The sequence below is a fragment of the Herpailurus yagouaroundi genome, unplaced genomic scaffold, assembly GCF_014898765.1.
Source record: "Herpailurus yagouaroundi ecotype Mexico unplaced genomic scaffold, PumYag 185, whole genome shotgun sequence".
In the NCBI taxonomy this organism is placed as follows: domain Eukaryota; kingdom Metazoa; phylum Chordata; class Mammalia; order Carnivora; family Felidae; genus Herpailurus; species Herpailurus yagouaroundi.
The window spans coordinates 28,473,721-28,495,282 of record NW_024412416.1 but is presented as its reverse complement, the minus strand read 5'-3'; the positions used below and the strand labels follow the sequence as shown (position 1 = coordinate 28,495,282).

The 21,562-nt window shown below is 41.8% G+C and overlaps 1 protein-coding gene across 5 annotated transcripts in view; it reads left to right on the top strand.

Annotated features, from left to right (window-relative positions):
- CYFIP1 (cytoplasmic FMR1 interacting protein 1) overlaps positions 1-21,562 on the top strand; it is a 133,493-nt gene that overhangs the window by 105,965 nt on the left and 5,966 nt on the right. For all 5 annotated transcript variants that reach the window (XR_005796292.1, XR_005796291.1, XM_040493896.1 and 2 more), the window contains exons 24-28: positions 159-302; positions 3,353-3,443; positions 4,554-4,684; positions 18,992-19,064; positions 19,622-19,716. Coding sequence is in view for 3 of the 5 variants with exons in the window: in XM_040493896.1 (XP_040349830.1) it covers positions 159-302; positions 3,353-3,443; positions 4,554-4,684; positions 18,992-19,064; positions 19,622-19,716 (534 nt within the window). In the remaining 2 variants the exon portion in view is untranslated. The remainder of the gene's footprint in view (positions 1-158; positions 303-3,352; positions 3,444-4,553; positions 4,685-18,991; positions 19,065-19,621; positions 19,717-21,562) is intronic.

Sequence of the window (21,562 nt, the reverse complement as noted above, 5' to 3'; positions counted from 1 at the left end):
AAGCTTGCTTGTCATGTTTTTATGTTGAAGATATAAATACCAGTAAGGGCAGTCTAATAAATTCTCTGGAATTCTCCATCTTAAGGGCATGATGTATTGAATGCATCTTTGGTGCAGCAATTTTTTCATCTTGGGCCCTTATATTCTTTGTCCCTCAGGCTTTGAACTTGGCCTACTCTAGCATTTATGGCAGCTACCGAAACTTTGTGGGGCCTCCGCACTTTGAGGTCATCTGCCGGCTGCTTGGCTACCAGGGCATTGCAGTGGTCATGGAGGAGCTGCTGAAGGTCGTGAAGAGCCTGGTATGTTTTCCTCAGCCTGCTTCCTTTTCACAGTGCAGTGTTCTGCACCCAATTCTTTTTTTTTTTTTTTTTCATTTATTTTGGGGACAGTGCAAGTAGGGGAGGGGCAGAGAGAGGGGGGACAGAGGATTTGAAATAGGATTTGCACTGACAGGCTGATAGCAGCAAGCCTGATGTGGAGCTCGAATTCAAAAAACGAGAGATCATGAACTGAGCCATGGTCAGATGCTCAACTGACTGAGCCACCCAGGTGCCCCTGCACCCAATTCTAATGTGGGGAGGGGGGTTTTCCACTCCACTGAGCAATTCTTGTATACCAACTGGGTGTCCTATAATTCAACTCAATTATAGCACTGTCTACCTTGAAATAGCATGAGTTCCTACAGATTAAGGGGTCTGACCCACAAGACTGCCCTACCCTCACCCCCACTAGTTTCAAGTCTAATTTGTCACCTGTGCCTCTGACCCACTGGCTGTAAATCAGAGGTTTCTATAGCCCCCTCCTTGAGTTCAATTAATTTGCTAGAGCAGCTCACAAAACTCAGGAAGCTGGTTTACTCTCTAGATTACCAGTTAATTACAAAGGATACAAATCCACAGCCAATGAAAAGATAACATAGGGAGAGGTCCTGAAGACAGGAGCTCCTCTCCTTGTGGACTTTGGAGCCCCTCATAGTGGCCTGTGGACCTGTTCTGGTTCCCAAATCTGTAAGCTCCCCAGACCCTACCCTGTTGGGATTTTATGTGGGTTTCAGTATATAGCCACAATTGATTAAATCTCTATCCTTTGGTGACTAAATTGACCTCCAGCCCCTTCTCCTCCCCAGAGGTCTGGGGGTGGTACTAAAAGTCCCAAATCCAACCATGGGGTTGTTTCTCCTGGCAGCCAGCCCCCATTGGTGGGTGGGCCTCCAAAAGTGACCTTAATAACGTAATAAGAGATGCTTTTTTTTTTTTTTAAATCTTTTTCACATTTATTTATTTTTGAGAGACAGCGTGAGACCCAGCCCCCGGCCCCCGCCCCCCCGACACCCGCGCACACAGAATCTGAAGCAGGCTCCAGGCTCCGAGCTGTCGGCACAGGGCCCGACGCGGGGCTCAAACTCACAGAATGTGAGATCGTGACCTGAGCCACAGTCGGATGCTCAACCGACTGGGCCACCCAGGCGCCCCATAAGAGATGCTTTTAAGGCTCTCAGGATAATTTGAAGGTTTTAGGAGCTCTTTGTCAGGAATAGATACAAGACCAAATATATATTTATTATAAATCACAGTATCACACATAACCTTAAATTTTCTGGGGTGGAAAAGCCAGGGGTCCTTCCTCTGTGGTGGTTAGCACCACTTTTGACCATATGTAGTTTGATTTCTCTCCCATCTATCTTCCTTTTTTCTTTTTTTTTTTTTTAGTTTCTTTTTTTTATATTTAAAATTTTTATTTTAATTTCTCCCCCAACTTTCTTAATTCAAGAGGATAGGTCCATGTTATTTTAACTAATTCGTAGAAAAAGTTAAGGGGTGCCTGGGTGGCTCAGTCGGTTAAGCCTCTGACTTCAGCTCAGGTCATGATCTCATAGTCTGTGGGTTGGAGCCCAGCGTTGGGCTCTGTGCTGACAGCTCAAAACATAGATCCCTCTCTCTTTCTGCCCCTCCCTTGCTTACTCTCTGTCTCTCTCAAAAATAAATAAACGTTAAAAAAAATTTTTTTAAAGAAGTTACGTACCAAAATATAGCTTTCTTATAAAGGACCACTGCTGTTGCCCAAGGGAACCATAAAGGCATTATGGAGAGACCATATTTTAGTTGGCAAGCATCTGGGTAGGGACAGTTGTATGGAGAGGCCCATTTCTGATTGTGAAGTAGGAGTTTTCTTAAAACACAGATCTCCAGGAAACATTTATACTGGGGGATGTGGAGGAGAGTCTGTTGGCCACGAGGAGTTCAGAGCTGTCTGTGGGGTAGGCCTGAGCAAGAGGCAGATGGGCTCAGCTGTGAGGCAGTGGTGTGGGCAGGGTCCCGCTGCTGTTCAGACTTCTGTTGCCCAGTGATAGCTGGTTGTACCTGCAAGGCTGATGATGTGCGCCCCTGTCCTGGGTGCTAAGGGTTAAACTGTGAATAAAGGATTCAGACACTCATCTGTGTAACTTCAGATTGAGGTCAGAAGTTCTATGCAGAAGTATTTTATTTAAGTCTTTTTACAAAGAGAAAGTGAGAGAATGATACATGTAGACTAACATGGATTTAGTTTTCTATGTTCTATTTCTGTTAATTGAGAAAGAACTTTATAAAATCTTAATCTTTAATCTTTTTCCATTATTTTAATAAACTACCTGTGATTAAGCCCATTTCTTTAAAATTTTTTATCGCGAAATAGAGACTTTCAGGTATTTCCCATGCTTAAAGCTGAATTAATGGCCACATAATTAAAGTAGCAGCCCATCAAGGAGATGATATGATCATTAACACAAAGCAAAACCTGACAGAATACTAAGAGGTTGACAAAATATACAACCTGTTTGGATCAGAAATCAATTAAGAATATATAAAAGTTGGGTCTTTTGGCACAGACATGAGCCCATGACCCACTCAGTCACTTCCGGGAACCCCAGCTAGAACCTCTGCCCCAAAACACATAACTTGTAAGGTGTTAGGCACATGAGGTGACATGGTCCAGTGTTGCAGCTACACCAAATCCGTCAGAGGAATACAGAAACTGCCCCATGAGGATGTCACTTCTTCAGAGCCACCACACTCACCACAGATAGATACAACTAGAGCTCCTTGCCCTCCCACTGTCATACCTCAGGCCACTTGTCTCCTGAAAGAAGAATTGTGTTTTAGAAGAAGCATTTAGTTACTCCTGTAAAGTCACTCTGGTGGAGGTTGTTTTCTTTCTGTGGATAGGATTTCCTTTCCCAGCCAAAGTGATTCTCAGTCCTGGTCATTACCATGTGTTTTACTAACAGACTCCCTTTTAGAAGCCCCACGCACCACTCACAACCTTTGAGACAGTGACAGCCAGTGGCTGATGCAGCCTATTTCTCCTACAGCTGCAAGGCACAATCCTGCAGTACGTGAAGACGCTGATGGAGGTGATGCCCAAGATCTGCCGCCTGCCCCGTCATGAATATGGCTCTCCTGGTGAGTATGGGCACCTCCCCAGGAGTGCAGTACAGAAGGGACAGCATTAACATTCAGACCTCAGTGCAGGATATCAAGTCAGAAATTACTGATAAGGGTAGGATCTCCTTTCCCCAGGTGGGAGGAGGCCACGAACCTAATCAAAGCCTGGTTGTTTCCAATGGAACAAACAAACCAGCCTTTGTTTTGGGAGCAGGTGTGTTGGAATCATCACACTTGGGTGAGGAAGATATGGGGGAGAGGGGCAATGCCGCCTAATCACTGATGGGTGATGGGGCTCTGAATTCTGAACCCCTGACTCTTGCACAGCACTGGGACCTTGAAGATCACCAGGGGAAGGACAGGGGAACTCAGCTTCCAGGTCCAACTGCCCTGGGGATCCTTGCAAAATGGCAGTTGGTACCTGACAGTTGGGATGAGGGGTTTGAAAACTGTTAAGTCTCCAACTTTGTTCTTTGTAGAGTTGTTTTGGCTATTCTAGGTCTTCTGCGTAACCACGTGAATTTTGGAGTCAGCTTGTGGACTTTTGACTGGGTCAGCATTTGAATGTATAGATCAAATTAGGGAATATTAGCTTTCTTTCCAGTGTTTATGCCTGGTGTCTTTTTGTGCCTTATCACAATGTGCAGGATCTCCAGGACAGTGATGAAAATGTGTGGTCTTGCTCTGGGGCTCAGAGAGAGAGAATGCAGGTTCCACCACTGAGACTCATGACATTAGCTGCAGGGCTTTTGTAGATGTACTTTAGTAGATTAAGTACATCCCTTTCTACCTATGCCTGAGAAGGGATAATGAATTTTATAAAGACCTTTTCTGCCTCTGCTGGAGATGATGATGTGGTCTTTCTCCTTTATTCTTGTAATGTGCCTCCTCAGAAGATACAGGGTTGACAGAGAAAGAGGCTTTGGAGCTGAGTCCCAAGGCCCAGGTGATGGACAGGCTACTGTTGCAAGGAAGATGTTGGGGTCAGGGGACACATGGCCATCTCCATAGCAGGCACGATGGTAGTGTCAGAGGATGTTTCATGACCAGCACAGATGCTCCCAGCCGTAGAGCCCAGGCTGTGCCTCCAACCTCCCCAGTCCCCTTACTCACTCTCTGCTACTACAGGCATCCTAGAGTTCTTCCACCACCAGCTGAAGGACATTGTTGAGTATGCGGAGCTGAAGACCGTGTGCTTCCAGAATCTGCGGGAGGTGGGCAATGCTGTCCTCTTCTGCCTGCTCATCGAGCAGAGTCTGGTGAGTGCTCAGCCTAGCCAACCCCCAGGCCATGTAGAGTTATTCCCCATAGGTGACAGAAAAAAGAATTTTTTAGAGGCTTGATTTATTGGGGTTATTTAATGGGGGTAAAAAGGGAGTGTTACAAAGCACCATTTTTTTGTGTGTGACTATTTAGACTTTAATTTGAATTTGTTTCCTGCAACTGAAAAACAAAAATGCAGTGTAGTTCATCATTTAAGAATGTTCTATGTGAGCACTGTGGAAATATTTTAATATGTAGTATTTGCTATACCTAAACAAACATGGGACATGTATGTAAGGATATAAAGCACTACTGCCCAGGAGAGCTGTTTGCATGATGGAAAATTCTATATCCACTTGATATATTGAGCACTTGAAGTGTGGCTTAGTGTGACTGAAGAACTGATTTTTAAGTTTGGTTGAATTTTAATTACTTTATGTTTAAAAAGCTACATTAATGTCCCATGACTATTGTGGTGGGTAGCATAATAGAGCAAATTCTGGAAGCTTACTATTACTGAGAAATTGCACAGGGGGACACCTGTTCTCTCCACTGGTTGCCTCCTTGTGGCGTCATTTAGCCTGTCTCTCAGTCCCCTCATGACAACTGACCATTCTGAATTGGAAAACCTAGTGACTGTAACATACACACTCTTGTGGCCTTACTCTGGTTTTCTCTCTGTTGTGACTAAGGAGGTGGGCATCTTCGTTTGTTGCTTGTTTTTCCTATTCTGTTAAATCCTCATTGTGTCTTTTGCCCATTCTTCTCTAGCTTTATAGAAGCTCCTGTATATCCTTTGTGTTTTACATGCATTGCAAATACTTCTCCCTGTTTGTGGTGTCTTTTCACTCTGATAGTGGTGATTTTTTTTTTAATAAACTGGTACTCTTAATTTGTTTTTTTTTGTTTGTTTGTTTATTTATTTTGAGAGAGAACATGTACAAGTGGGGGAGGGGTAGACAGAGGGGAAGAGAATCCCAAACTGACAGCGTGAAGCCCAACGCAAGGTTCAAATTCACAAACTGTGAGAAATCAGAGTTGGACGCTCAACCAACTGAGACACCCAGGCAACCCCCTTTTCATATCTTTTTGACAAAGTTCTTTCCTACCTAGGGAATCATAAAATACTCCCTTATATTTTCAACTGAAGATTTTAAGTTTTGTTTTCTAGATTTAAGTTTATAATCCTGGAATTGGTTTTTGTGTGTGATAAGAGTGGATGAAGTTTCTTTTTTCTCTGTGGAGCTAATCAGTTGTCTCTCCTCCAGTGGCTGAAGAACCCCTCCTTTCCTTTATGATCTGCAATGTCACTGTCATCTGCCATATTTCTGTGGATGCACTGGTCAGTGTCCAGGCTTTTGCAATGTCCTTTCTGCAGACCTTCATGCATTGGTCATGTTTATGTCCATGGCACAACAACACATTGTCTTATTCCTGATAGCTCTCACTTAAGTCTTGCTACCTGACAGGACATATTTCCTTACCATATTCTTCTTCAAGGGTATGTTGCCTCTTCATACATTTTTGCTTTGCTTAAAGTATCAGTTTGCCAAATGTACTGAAAAAGCATGACATTTCAGTGTTAATTGTGTTGCATCTCTATACCTATTTGGGGAGATTTTTTGCTGTGTTGCTTCTTAAAGGAGTCTTTTGTCTTCAGGACCTTGGGAGCTTGACAGAGGCAGGGTCATGCTTTAGAGTGACCGGGACCAGGGTGCCTATATACATTTCAGGCCATGGCAGCCAGACTACCATACTCTAAGGACTGAGCCACTGGATTGGCCACTTTACACCTAAATTAAAAAAAAAAAGAAAAAGAAAATACATTGTCAGAGAGTCCAGGGTTGGATGTGGATACCTCCAGGAGCTGATGGCCTCCCATTAGGACCTGCATCTTTTGACTTTACCCTCTGTTACTGTATTCCTGGGTAGACCCTTTCCATGTGTGTGACACAGAGGGGGAACCCCAGGCCATCTGCAAGTCAGCATGGACTCTGAGTGAGCAGCCCCTCATGTGCTATCCTCTTCCACAGCAGGAGTGACAGCATGAGGTGGAGAACCCACCAGAGTCACTTGGTGGGCTGGGCAATTCTGCAAAGAGCAGGTAGGCTGCCTGTAGAGGGAGCAAGCAGCTGATGTCCAGGGCAGCCTCGCTCCAGGAACATATTAAGGAGAACTGAATCTTATACTACAATATTTTGTGAATTTTTTACAACCAGATAAGCTAAAAAGAATTATTTTAAATCATAATCTATCATGAAGTTTAAATATTTAATATTTATATATTTAATATGTGTGACTTTTCCTGAACACATAGTGCCACACAGTATAAAGTGCCATCTCTCTCATCCATATGTATCTAAACCTGAAGGTGCGTTTTAGTCACTGGCATTGAGTTATGGCAGGGAGCCCCAAGTTTTACTGAGGGAGGACTGCCTTAGAGAATTGACATTAGTTACTGGCAGAGAACCATTAGAAGGCTGATTTTTCTCCTGATCCAGCTGTGCTTTTAGGAAATACGATAAATGGTCAAAACCTTTTCTTCACCTACAAAATAGAACATGTCCAGGAGGCCTTATACGGACATAAAAGAATTATAGAACCACTGGTATTTGATGCTGGAAGGACAGAACTCATCAACTAAAAGGAGCAGTCCATACCCATTTTTAGGGCAACAGTTGGACATTTGTTGGCTTTTGGTTGGAGTGTGAGAGTGTAATGCTGTATTAGAAACTTAAAACAGAGAAATTGGAAACCCATGTGATCTTTGCTGCCTAGATCCCTAAATTATGCCTGTTGCAAATCTCTCAAGACTAGCAAATCCCTTCTGAGACTTGTTCAGCACTCTTAAAGACCTCACCACAATCCAGTGGGGATTGGTGCCTCAGCAGTGGAAGAATCCCCTGGGCCTCAGGTGCCTGGTGAGTGCTGGGTCTCTAGCAGCCAGCTGACACAGCTCCCCTTCGTTCTCTCCCTTCTGAGACTAGGCCTGTATCTCAAGTGTATACTCTTGTGCTTAGTTCCTTTGAGTGACAAGCATAGTATTGGACACTGAGAAAAGATGTTAATTAGTAGTTGTCAGTTGACTTGAAAGCAAACTTTGGCTTATGAGTGTATGAATATTTCTGAAACAATGAATAAAAAGACAATCATCTACAGTTTAATCATGTGCAGTTTTGTTTTTCTTTTTTTTTTAAATTTTTTTTAATGTTTATTTATTATTGAGAGACAGAGAGACACAGAGTGTGAGCAGGGAGGCACAGAGAGAGGGGGAGACCCAGAATCCGAAGCAGGCTTCAGGCTCTGAGCTGTCAGCACAGAGCCCTATGTGGGGCTAGTACTCACAAACTGTGAGATCATGACCTGAGCCGAAGTTGGTACCTTAACCAACTGAGACACCCAGGTGCCCCGCAGTTTTGTTTTTCATGGCAGATTCTGTGACCCATGCCTGAGGCATAGTGAACACCATGCATGGCTCTCTTCTGGACGTGGTAGCCCTTCCCTATAAAAATGCCTGTCACCACCCTTCCTCAGGCCCTTTGCTTACTGTCACCCCTTCACTTCTCCCTTCTCCAGATCCCCTTGTCAGTGCACCTCGTGGAAGTGGTGAGAAGCCACATGTTCTGTGTTGGGCACGTCTGCTCCCAGGTTCAGTCCCAGATAGGAATTTTGTGGTGTTGGCTTTTGTCCTGTTGGAAGTAGGAGGTTATATTTTGCAGTATGTCCACTAGGGGAGAATTTCCCATGGTGGAAGGAGGTATGGCTGTTGTTCTCAATCTATCTCAGATGATTATGCCCAAGTCCCATCAAACCCAGGGGCAGGTTTGAAGACGCTAGACACTGATCTCTTCTTAGTGGTCTCTCCAAGGAAGGTGGTAAAAAATAAGTTTTGGTATTTGTGTAGGTTCTCACTATTATAAATGGAGGTATTAAGGGTGAATCAGATTGTCACATTAGAAAAGCGGGGTAACTGTGACCCAACTGCCAAGGCAACAAGTATGTGGGTGGGGGCCTCCAGGGCCTGTCCATATGTGGCCATGCAGTAGTTGTCCCAGTTGGCACCAGGATTTGATTCAGTAACCAAAAATGTTGATCTTTTTTATTCTGAATTCATGCATTGGGTAGATACATGTAGCTTCCTGAAGTTTGTTTGTTTCATTCTATTTTCAAATTCTGCTCCTTAAACCCAACCTGGGTAGTATTGTTTTGGTGTTTTTTAGTTTATGCATGTGTGTCTAATAAACTTTTTTCCTTTTTATTTCTTTCTTTTTCTTTTTCTTTTCCTTTTCCTTTTTCTTTTTTTTGTTTCATATGTAGAATTTACTGATTCATCACTTAAATACAACACTCGTGCTCATCAGTCATAATTAAGTGCTTTCTTAATACCCATCACCCATTTAGCCCATCCCCCTGCCCACCTCCCCTCCAGCAGCCCTCAGTTTGTTCTATATACAGACATGTATACAATGGACATTTAGGCTCTTTCCATAGTTTGGCTCTTGTTGGTATTGCTACTATAAACATCAGGGTGCATGTATCCCTTCAAATCACTATTTTTGTATCTTTTGGATAAATACCTATGAGTACAATTGCCAAATCATAGGCAATTCTAATAGATCAGTTCTATTTTTAGCTTTTTGAGGAACCTCCGTTCTGTTTTCCAGAGTGGCTGCACCAGTTTGCATTCCCACCAACAGTACAAGAGGGTTCCCATTTCTCCGCATCTTCACCAACATCTTTTCTTTCCTGTGTTAATTTTTTTTTTAAGTTTGCAGATGCTTTATTCTTTGTTTTACTGAAGACTGTAGCCTGAGAAATGGCCTTTTAGATTGCTCTGAAGAACTTTGAAGCTTTTTAGCTACAGGGGAATGAATATATATATATATATATATATATATATATATATATATGGGAAAGGATATACATTCTTTTTTTTTCTTTTTTTTTCTGCTCCTTTAATAGGATTTTATTTTATTTTATTTTTTATTCTTTAAAATTTACATCCAAATTAGTTAGCATATAGTGCAACAATGATTTTAGGAGTAGATTCCTTAGTGCCCCTTACCCATTTAGCCCATCCCTCCTCCCACAACCCCTCCAGTAACCCTCAGTTTGTTCTCCATATTTATGTCTCTTCTGTTTTGTCCCCCTCCCTGTTTTTATATTATTTTTGTTTCCCTTCCCTTATGTTCATCTGTTTTGTCTCTTAAAGTCCTCATATTAGTGAAGTCATATGATTTTTGTCTTTCTCTGACTAATTTCACTTACCATAATACCCTCTAGCTCCATGCACGTAGTTGCAAATGGCAAAATTTCATTCTTTTTGACTGCTAATACTCCATTGTATATATATATATACACGCCACATCTTCTTTATCCATTCATCCATCGATGGACATTTGGGCTCTTTCCATACTTTGGCTATCGTTGATAGTGCTTCTATAAACATGGAGGTGCATGTGTCCCTTCGAAACAGCACACCTGTATCCCTTGGGTAAATGCCTAGTAGTGCAATTGCTGGTCGTAGGGTAGTTCTATTTTTAAGTTTTTTGGGGAACCTCCATACTGTTTTCCAGAGTGGCTGCACCAGCTTGCATTCCCACCTGTGTTGTTAATTTTAGCCATTCTGACAGGTGTGTGAGGTGGTATCTCATTGTAGCTTTGATTTTTATTTCTCAGATGATGAATGATGTTGAGCGTCTTTTCATGTGTCTATTAGCTATCTGGATGTTTTCTCTGGAACAATGTGTGTTCAGGTCTTTCCATTTTTTTACTGGATTATCTGTTTCTTGGGTGTTGAATTTTATAAGTTCTTTATATATTTTGGATACTTTATATATTTTGGATACCTATGTCATTTGCAAGTATCTTCTCCCATTCTGTTGGTTGCCTTTTAGTTTTGTTGATTGTTTCCTTTGCTGTGCAAAGATTTTTATACTGATAAATTCCCCATAGTTAATTTTTCCCTTGCCTTTAGTTAGAAGTTCCTCTGGCCGATGTCAGAGAGGTTACTGCCTGTGTTCTCCAGAATTTTGATGGTTTCCTGTCTCATATTTGGGTCTTTCATCCATTTTGGATTTATTTTTGTATATGTTATAAGGAAGTGGTCCAGTTTCATTCTTTTCCATATTGCTGTCCAGTTTTCCCAATACCATTTGTTGAAGAGACTGGTTTTTTTTCCATTAGATATTCTTTCCTGCTTTGTTGAAGATTAGTTGACCATATAGTTGTGGGTCTGTTTCTGGGTTTTCTGTTTTGTTCCTTCAATCTGTGTGTCTGTTTTGTGCCAGCACCATACTGTCTTGATGACTACAGCTTTGTAATATAGCTTGAAATCTGGAATTGTGATGCCTTCAGCTTTGGTTTTCTTTTCCAGGATTGCATTGGCTATTCAAAATCTTCTGTGGTTCCATAAAAATTTTAGGATTGCTTGTTCTAGCACTGTGAAACATGCTGGTGGTATTTTGATAGGGACTGCATTCCATGTACATTGCTTTGGGTAGTATAGATTTTTTTTTTTAATTTTTTTAATGTTTATTTATTTTTGAGACAGAGACAGACGGGGCCTGAGTGAGGGAGGGTCAGAGAGAGAGGGAGACACAGAATCCAAAGCAGGCTCCAGGCTCTGAGCTGTCAGCACAGAGCCCAACTCGGGGCTCAAACTCATCAACCGCGAGATCATGACCTGAGCCAAAGTCAGATGCTTAACCGATTGAGTCATCCGGGCACCCCAGTAGTATAGATATTTTAATAATGTATGTTCTTCCAATCCATGACCATGGAATGTTTTTCCATTTCTTTGTGTCATCTTCAATTTCTTTCATCATTGGTTTATAGTTTTCATAGTACAAATCTTTTAATTCTTTGGTTAGGTTTATTAGGTATCTAATTCCTTTTGGAGCAATTATAAATGGGATCGATTCCTTGATTCCTCTCTCTACTGCCTCATTATTGGTGTAGAGAAATGCAGTAGATTTCTGTACATTGATATTGTATCCTGTAACTTTACTTAATTCATATATCAGTTCTAGCAAATTTTTGGTAGAGTCTTTTGGGTTTTCTACATAGAATATCATGTTGTCTGCAAATAGTGAAAGTTTGACTTCTTCCTTGCCAATTTGGATACCTTTTATTTCTTTGTGTTATCTGGTTCCTGTGGCTAGGACTTCCAGTATTATGTTAAGTAACTGTCTTGAGTGTTGACATCCCTATCTCGTTCCTGACCGTAGAGGAAAAAGCTCTCAGTTATTCCCCATTAAGGATAATATTAGCTGTGATTTTTTTCATAGATGGCCGGTCTCTATTATGTTAAGTTCCCTCTAAACCTACTTTGTTGAGGGTTTTCAGCAAGAATGGATGCAGTACTTTGTCAAATGCTTTTTCTGCATCTATTGAGAGGATCATATGTTTCCCATCCTTTCTTTTATTAACGTGGTGGATCACATCAATTGACCTGAGAATATTGAGCTCCCCTTTCAACCCTGGAATAAATCCCACTTGATTGTAGTGAATGATACTTTTAATGTACTGTTGGATTCGATTTGCTAGTATTTTATTGAGAATTTTTGCATCGATGTTCATCAGGGATATTGGTCTGTAGTTCTCTTTTTAAGTGGAGTCTTTGTCTTGTTTTGGAATTAGGGTAGTGCTGGAGTCATAGAATGAGTTTGGAAGTTTTCCTTCCGTTTCTATTTTTTTGGATAGTTTGAGAAGAAAAGGTTAGCTCTTCTTTAAGTATTTGGTAGAATTCCCCTGGGAAGCCATCTGGCCCTGGACTTTTGTTTGTTGGGAGATTTTTGCTTACTGATTCAATTTCTTTGCTGGATATTGTTTGCTCAAGTTTTCTACTTCTTCCTGTTTTAGTTGTTGTAGTTTCTAGTAATTTATCTATTTCTTCAAGATTGCCCAATTTGGGGGCATATGATTTTTCATAATACTCCCATAATTTTTTGTATACATATGGTGTTGGTTGTGATTTCTCCTCTCATTAGTGATTTCATTTACTTGGGTTGTTTTTCTTTTCTCTTTGGTAAGTCTGGCTAGGGGGTTACCAATTTTATTAATTTTTTTAAAAGAAGCAGCTCCTGGTTTCATTCATCTATTCTGTTGGGGGGTTTTTTAGTTTCTATATCATTGATTTCTGCTCTAATCTTTATTATTTTCCTTCTGCTGGCTTTAGGCTTCTTTTTTTTTTTTAATTTTTTTTTTAACATTTATTTATTTTTGAGAGACAGAGAGAGATAGAGCACAAGCAGGGGAGGAGCAGAGAGAGAGGGAGACACAGAATCCAAAGTAGGGTCCAGGCTCTGAGCTGTCAGCACAGAGCCTGACGCGGGGCTTGAACTCACGGACTGCGAGATCATGACCTGAGCTGAAGTCCGCTGCATAACCAACTGCTTAACCAACCCAGGCACCCCAGGCTTCATTTTTTTTTTTTTCTAGCTCCTTTACGTATAAGGTTAGGTTGTCTATTTGAGATTTTTCTGGCTTCTTGAGGTAAACCTCTATCGCTATATACCTCACTCAGGACTGCTTTTCCTGCATCACAAAGGTTTTGAACCATTGTGTTTTAATTTTCATTTGTTTCCAGGTATTTGTTTAATTTTCAATTTTTTTTTAAATTTTTTTTAATGTTTTTAAGTTTATTTTCAGAGAGAGAGAGAGAAAGAGTGCGTGAGTTGGGGAGGGACAGAGGGAGAGAGAGAAAGAGAGTCCCAAGCAGGCTCTACGCCATCAGCACAGAGCCCACTGTGGGGCTTGATTTGACAAACCGTGAGGTTATGACCTGAGCTGAAATCAAGAGTTGGTGCTTAACTGACTGAGCTACCTAGATGCCCCTCATTTATTATTTTTTTTATTTCCTGGTTGACCCATTCATTCTTTAGTAGGATGTTCTTTAGCCCCCATGTATGTGGCCTTTCCAAATTTTTTCATGTGGTTGACTTCAAATTTCAAAGTACTGTGGTTTGAAAATAGGCATGGTATGATCTCACTCTTGGTACTTGTTGAGACCTGACTTGTGACTCAGTATGTGATCTATTCTAGAGAATGTCCCATTGCACTTGAATAGAATGTTTTCTACTGCTTTAGGATGGAATGTTCTGAATAGGTTTGTTAAGTTCATTTGGTTCAGTGTGTCATCAAAGCCATTGTTTCCTTGTTGATTTTCTGCTTAGATGATTTGTCCATTGTTATAAGTGGGGTGTTGAAGTCCCCTACTATTCTTGTATTACTGTTAGTGAGTTTCTTTATGTTTGTTATTAATTGTTTTATATACTTAGCTTCTCCCAAGTTGGGGCCATAAATATTTACAATTAGTACTTCTTGTTGGATAGACCCCTTTATTATGATGTAGTGCCCTTATTCATCTCTTTGCAGTCAGTCGTTTAAAATCTAGTTTGTCTTGGGGCGCCTGTGTGGCTCAGTTGGTTAAACGTGCAACTCTTGGTTTCGGTTCAGGTCATGATCTTGCATTTTGTGGGTTCGAGCCCCTCATCAGGCTCCATGTTGACAGTGCAGAGCCTGCTTGGGATTCTCTCTCTCCTTCTCTCTCTGCCCCTCCCCTGCTTGCTCTGTCTGTCTGAAAAATAAACTTTAAAAAAATATTTTTTTAAATTTAGTTTGTCTGATAGAAGTATGGCTACTCTGGCTTTCTTTTGACATCCATTTGCATGGTAAGTGTCTCTCCATCTCCTTACTTTCAATCTGCAGATGTCTTTAGATCTACAGTGAGCTATGAAAGGCAGTTGTATAGATGGGTCCGGGTTTTTTTGTTGTTGTTTTAATCAGTTCTGACATCCTTTGTCTTTTGATTGGAGCATTTAGTCTATTTACTTACAGGATAATTATTGATAGATATGAAGTTAGTGCCATTTTATTAATTTCTTTTGTCTGTGTTCCTTTTTAGTCTTTGTCACTTTTCTTCCTTCATTCCACTTGAAGAATCCCCTTTAATATTTCTTGCAGGGGGTGTTTAGTGGTTACAAACTCCTTTAGTTTTTGTTTGTCTGAGAAACTCTTTATCTCTCCTTCTATTCTGAATGATAGCCTTGCTGGCTAGATAGAGTATTCTTGGCTGCAGATTTTTCCCATTCAGCACATTGAATATCTCATGCCTTTTTCTTGTCTGCCAAATTTCTGTGGACAGATCTGTTGCTAACCTTATTTGTCTTCCCTTGTAAATTAAGGACTTCTTTTGTCTTGCTTCTTTTAGGATCTTTGTCTCTATTATTTGCAAATTTAACTACAATATGTCTTGGTGCTGGCCTGCTTTTGTTGATTTTGATGGGAATTCTTTGTGCCTCCTGGATTTGGAGGTCTGTTTCATTTGTCAGATTAGTGAGGTTTTTGGCTATAATTTCCTCAAATGAACCTTCTGCCCCCTTCTCTCCCTTTTCCTCTGAGACTCCTATGATATCAATGTTATTACATTTTATGGAGTCACTGAATTCTCTATGTGATCCATGATACTTCTTTCCCTCTTTTGTTCTTCATTATTTCCCATAATTGTATTTTTTTATGTTACCTATTCATTCCTCTGCTTCTTCCCTCCTTGTCATTACATCCAGGCAGTTTTGATAATTAGTTACTGCATTTTTTCATTTTGGTCTGATTAGTTTTTAGCTCTTTTATCTCTGTGGTAAGGGACTCCCTGGTGTATTCGATGCTTTTCTTAAGCTCAGTTAGTTATGATTGTTGCTTTAAGTTCTGGATCAGGCATTTTACTTATATCTGTTTCGATTAGATCCCTGGCTGTGACCTTTTCTTGTTCGTTCTTTTGGGATGAATTCCTCTGTCTTGCATTTTTTCTAGTTCTCTGTCTTCTTCTGTGTGTTAGGAAAGCCGTTATGTTTCCTGCTCCTGAGAGTTAATGGCTTTATGAAGAAGAGGTCATATAATGTCCAGGGCCTAGTGTTTCAAGAAGTGTCTCTGGTGCATATTTTATGCACTGTGCTGCTGTGTTACGGCTGCTCTTTCCTTCAGGTCAGTTCTCTGCAGTTTCTCCTTGCCTGCGGTGGGGAAAGTCTGGACCATTGCCAGAATATAGCAACTTTTAACTTGGTGTGCTCTTGCCTGCTTGTTAAAAGAGACTGGATTCTATTTCCACTAGAGCTAAAGCTTTGTAGAACTCCATGGTCCTTAGACATAGTGTGTGTGGGAATTTGTGCTGGTCTTCTGGAGAATAGGCCAGCGGCGCTGGTCCTTAGGCATACTTGCCCAAGAAAAGCACTACCAGCATAGCACAGGAGGGTGGAGCTTGGTGTAAGCAGTTTAGGCAGCCAGTATTGACGCTGTGGTATTTACTGAAGTTAGTTTATGCTGAGGGGCAGGGGAGGAAATGGCTCCAGCCAGCTCCTTTGTCCAGAGAGGGGAGTTCATGCTTGCTTCTGTTCAAGAAGCCCTCCCAGAGGAGGGAGCAGTTTCTCCTTGTGTGTCCCAAGCATCCTTCAGATCGCTGCTTTCACACTGTCTGGGTCCAAGTTGCTTGCCTGCCTGGAGCAGTGCAGTATACTTTGAGCTCTATCCCAGCCAGGCCAACTGAGTTTTAAAACTCCAAACTTTAGGAACCTAGCATGGCGGAGATCTGCACTCATCCCCTTGAGGAGGGTCTTGCCACACCAGGACTGATGCAGGTTTGTTCCAGAAGGATAGTTGTACAAAGTGCAGGAGGATGGGGTTTTAAGTAAAGTACACTAAAGAGCCAGTGTACAGGTTAGCCACCCTCAGCAGGTATCCCTGGGCCTATGCTGAGGTGTGGGGGAGGGAAATGATGCCCTCCACTCCTTTGTCCCTAGAGAGGCAATGCCACCTTTCTCAGATGCGCTCCAAGAAGGAGGAACGGTCTCTCCCAGCTCGGTCCACGGGATCCTCAGATCATGCCTTCTGCCTCCTGTCTTCTCTACAGGAGCACTGCAGCACCCTCAGAGCTTTATACTAGCCACACAATGGACCAACACTCCAGTCTTTGAGCCCCACTGGTTGCAGAAATTCAAGAAAATCAGCCTCTCGGGGCGCCTGGGTGGCTCAGTCGGTTAAGTGTCCGACTTCGGCTCAGGTCATGATCTCGAGGTTCGTGAGTTCAAGCCCCGCGTCGGGCTCTGTGCTGACAGCTCAGAACCTGGAGCCTGTTTCAGATTCTGTGTCTCCCTCTCTCTCTCTGACCCTCCCCCGTTCATGCTCTGTCTCTCTCTGTTTCAAAAATAAAACGTTAAAAAAAAATAAAAAAAAAAGGAAATCAGCCTCTCTTTTTTTCCTAGCCAGTGGCTTTGAGGAAGTGTTTTCCTTGTGTATGCCTCAAGGCCTGTGTATACCTTGTGTATGCCTCTCTCTTGCCTCTGACCAGGGCTCCCTCCTCTCTGCAGCACCCATGATCTGTTTCTTCCCCAAACCATGTCTCTGCACCTCCTACCTCCCTTGAGGTGGACTCTTCTCTCCCTCTAGTTGTGCAGTTTGTTCTTTCAGTCCTTAGATCGATGTCTTGGGTATTCAGAATGATTTGATATTTATCTAGCTATGTTCGAAGTACGAGACAAGCCTAGGGACCCCTGCTACTCTGCCATCTTAGCTGTGCCTCCATTAAACTTTTTATTTTAGAATAGTTTTTTTTTTAAATTTTAGAATAGTTTTGATTTTAGAATAGTTTTCATTGCTTATTTGTTTTTAATGGTAGTTTTTATAGTTTTTAACAATAGTTTTTATATTTATAGTCTTTAGTTTTTATTGTTTTTATAGCTGTTCTTACTTTGTTTGTTTGTTTGTTTGCTTTGGTTTGGGGGCAGAAATTTGAGCTCATTGGCAATAACACCTGGAAACAGCACAGCTGGATGAACCACCTGTCTTGAATGGTATTGCTGGCCTGTAGGCTACTTTGCTGCCTGCACAGCTCTCCTTGTGTGTGGCTCTGCCTCCAGCATCCTACCTGGTAGCTATGGTCCCTTGTCAAAGTTTCCCATCCTCCATCCATTTCCCTGAGTACTTTTCTTGCAGTCAGTCAGCTTCCAACTGACCCCCTGACACTCTGACCATTCACTCATCTCCTCATTATTGTTTTCACTCGATAGTAAATATATCCTGGAGATCACTCTACATTTCTTATCTTTTTTGAGCTGCACATTATTCCATTGACATCACACTCCATTATGTGTTTGTGTACCATGCAATCATCATCTGATCATGTCCCTTTTTTTTTTTATCTTGTTCTTCTCTCCTCCACACCTTCTTCGCCTAGAATAGAAGGCCCAAGCAAACAGGTCCTGGGTGCACTGGCCCAGAGGTGGCTTCTACTACATATATTCTGCATGAAGAGCTCATGCTTTGGTGCTGGCCTCAGGAATAGAAGGCAGAGTGTGGAGGGGTCAGTCTCCTGGTTGAACAGGTCACAGCTAACTGGCTGCTGCACTAGATTTATGTTAGGTGACCATAGGACACTCACTTATAAGTACAGAAAGTCTTATCTTCCTTTTCTTGGTCTTACCTTTGCCATCATCTGGGGAGGTCCTTGGAAGGGAAAATAGCATCAGTTGGTATATGTCTTGACCTTCTGTTAATAGTTCTTTTGTTTAATATATTTTTTAATTATTGTATAATTATAAGATTTTAAGATGGGTATACAGGAGAAGGGTCTGTGGAGAGCCTGATGTAGATTGAGAGAGAGCTTACTCACCTCTTCTGCCTGCCCCATGGTGAACACACCAATCTTAGGGACCCTTTTTTGTGGTTTAAGAGCCTTCAGTCTCTGGAAATAAGCCCTGTTCTTGACCACCTTTAGATTCGTGGTGGGTTTTTAGTTCTGCAACTCTTGTGATATTAGAAGTAAACTCTACCTCTACACTGCAATATTCTGGAGAATGGGTCTTCTTTTTATTACCTCTTTAAAAGAGTTGTGTTCCAAAAGCAGGTTCAAGATGACTACTCAGAACTTGGTTTGGGTGCAAGAATGATGCTGCCTTTCTTTCTGCCTCTAGTGCTGCTCACAGAGGAAGCACCTTCCTCCTGTCTATGCAGTGGTGTCTTGTTATAAAGTCTTATAACTCAGTTACAAACTTAAGAGGCAGGTAGCAAAAGTAAATAAAATTTGAAATTCAGTTATTCAGGTGTACTAGCCGCATGTGGCTAGTAACTAAATGTATAGCACAAACAATACATTTCCATCATTCCAGAGAGTTCTACTGCACAGTGCTGCTTAGACTATTTATTTTACACTAAAATGGCAAAGATATAGATCTTGTTTTCAGCACCAGACTTCTGTCTGTCTTTGCGGTGAGGTAAACTTCCTAACGCAACCTTCTGTTCCTTTGCTGTAGTCTTTAGAAGAAGTGTGTGACCTATTGCATGCAGCCCCATTTCAGAACATCTTGCCAAGAGTCCACGTGAAAGGTGAGTTTCTGTGCCTCTGACCAGGGAGTCCAGATTGCCTATGCAGTGTTGAGTGGTGACACGTGGTCTTTGTGACCAGAGAACTCAGTGCTAGTTTTGTTTGAGTTTGGTCCCTGTTCAGTCATAACTGAAGGTAACTGGAAATGTAACATAGTTAAGTTAATATTGAATAATTGAAATATTTAAGACTAAAACGGTATATCTTGGATGTGCTTCAGAATAGCAGGGGACATTGAATATCTATGAAACAAGAGTGGCACGAGTTGATCCTCATTATAACAAATGGGTACAGAGAGTTTTTGTACTATTCTTTGATTTTGATTACATTTATAATTTTTAGTGTTTAAAAAAATGAATGTTGAACAGAAAATCAGTTCTGTCATTTTGAGTTAAAATATCAAATGAACCAGTTTTCTAAAACAATGTTCAGAGAATCTATGTGTATAATTTTAAGAAATCTTCATGTGTTTCTTTGACAAAATTAAACTTCAGCAATCATTTTCCATGCAAAGGAACAGAAAGTTAAAAAAAAATTAAAATATTTTTTTCTACTGCAGAGGGAGAGAGACTTGATGCCAAAATGAAAAGACTAGAATCAAAGTACGCCCCACTGCATCTTGTCCCTCTGATTGAAAGACTGGGGACCCCTCAGGTAATGCATACTGTGACAGCTGTCACTGTGGCAGGTTTGGTATCCACATCAAACCACTGGCACGGCTGGGGCTTCAGAACACAGGTTCTGGATGACCCACCCTGGAAGGTGTAATGAGGTTGGATGGGCCCTCTCAGGCCTCAGTGTTTCCAGTGGGGTTTGTAACTGGACCTTGTCCCAGGATGATTGGGAAGTTTAAGTGAGCTAACATGTGCAAAGGGCTTAGGACATCACCTAGCATGTAAGATGTACACAGTAAATGTTACTTTTTTGTGTGGTCTGTCCTTTCATGAAGAAGGCTTTTTTCATAGGTTTTTAATAACAGAAAGTGGGAGTCTCCTATAGGAGGCAAGGTGTCAGGGTAGAGTTCCATGATTTTATATCAGCTTAAGCTAGAGCTGGGTTTCATAGTTGTGGCACTGTCCCCAGTTTGGATCAGATAATTTTTTGTTGTGGGGGCTGTCTTATGAATTGTAGGATGTTGAACAGTATCCCTGGCACAACAGCCTCATGGAAATATAGCATAGAAGCAGCAGTGTGAAAAACACCTGAGAGGCAAATGAAAAGGAGAGTAGTTTACTCATCTCAGAGCACATCTTGGAGGGATTGAGATCCTTGGAAGATTTCTCCAGGAACAAAGGAGCTGGCAGGCACCATTTCCATCCTCTGCCCCCAGCATAAACTCATGGCCACCTTCAGTATAGCCAGCACCATGTTGACACTTACTGCCTAACTTGCTAACATTGCTACCCCACTCCCCTCTGTGCTGCAGCAGATCCACGCCCTCTAGACAGGCTCACTTCAGTCCCAGTATAGCAGGAACCCCCTACAGAGGACTGGTGCTGCACAAACTTTGCTAATACCACCAAATACCAGGCTCCCCTGCCCCTCGCCATTACAGTTCCTCCCCTCCAATATGCTCTTGGCCAGAGCCCATCCAGGGTAGTGCCACAGGCCTGGCAGTGTGCAAGTACCTTGACAAGGGTCAGTGCCAGTCCAGAATGACTCTTACCCTGGACAGAGGGAAAGATAACCACACACACAAGTCAAACGGTGGGCCCAGCAGTTGGCTGGGAGCAGACAACCAGTCTGGCTGCAGGCCCTGCCCACCAACGAAAGCTCAGGGGACAGTACAGGGAAAGCAGCTGTAGTTTGGTGCTACTGCATCTCTGGCAAACACCTAGTCTGACTCAACTCAAGCCCTAGGCAGCATGAGACTGGCCCATTAACACCACAGGGACCAAGCAAGTACCCACAATAGGCAAAGAGCCACTGCAGACAACTGAAGGAAAAGCTCAGCCACAACAGCAGGACATGCATAACATATATAGGAGACACACCTTAAGTGGCACTACAGGACCTCTTCATAAAAGCTACTTCTTTCAAGAACAGGAGACATAGCTGATTTTCCTAACACCTAGAAAGAGACACAGAGAGTTCATTCCTGGGATGCAAGGGTGGTTCACTCACCACTGATCAATCAGTGTGATACATCAGTAAGAGAAAGGATAACAACCATATGATCATCTCAATAGACTTAGAAAAAGGATTTAGCAAAGTACAATATCCATTCCTGATAAAAACCTTCAACAAAGTAGGTTTAGAGAGAACATACCTCAACATAATGCAGACTTTATATAAAAAACCCACAGTGAACATCATACTCAATGGTGAAAAACAGAACTTTTCCCCTAAGATCAGGAACAAGACAGGATGTCCACTCTCACCAGTTTTATTCAACTTAGTACTGGAAGGCCTAGCCATAGCACTCAGGCAACAAAAAGAAATAAAAAGCATCCAAATTGGTAAGGAAGAAGTAAAACTTTGATTATTTGCAGATAACATG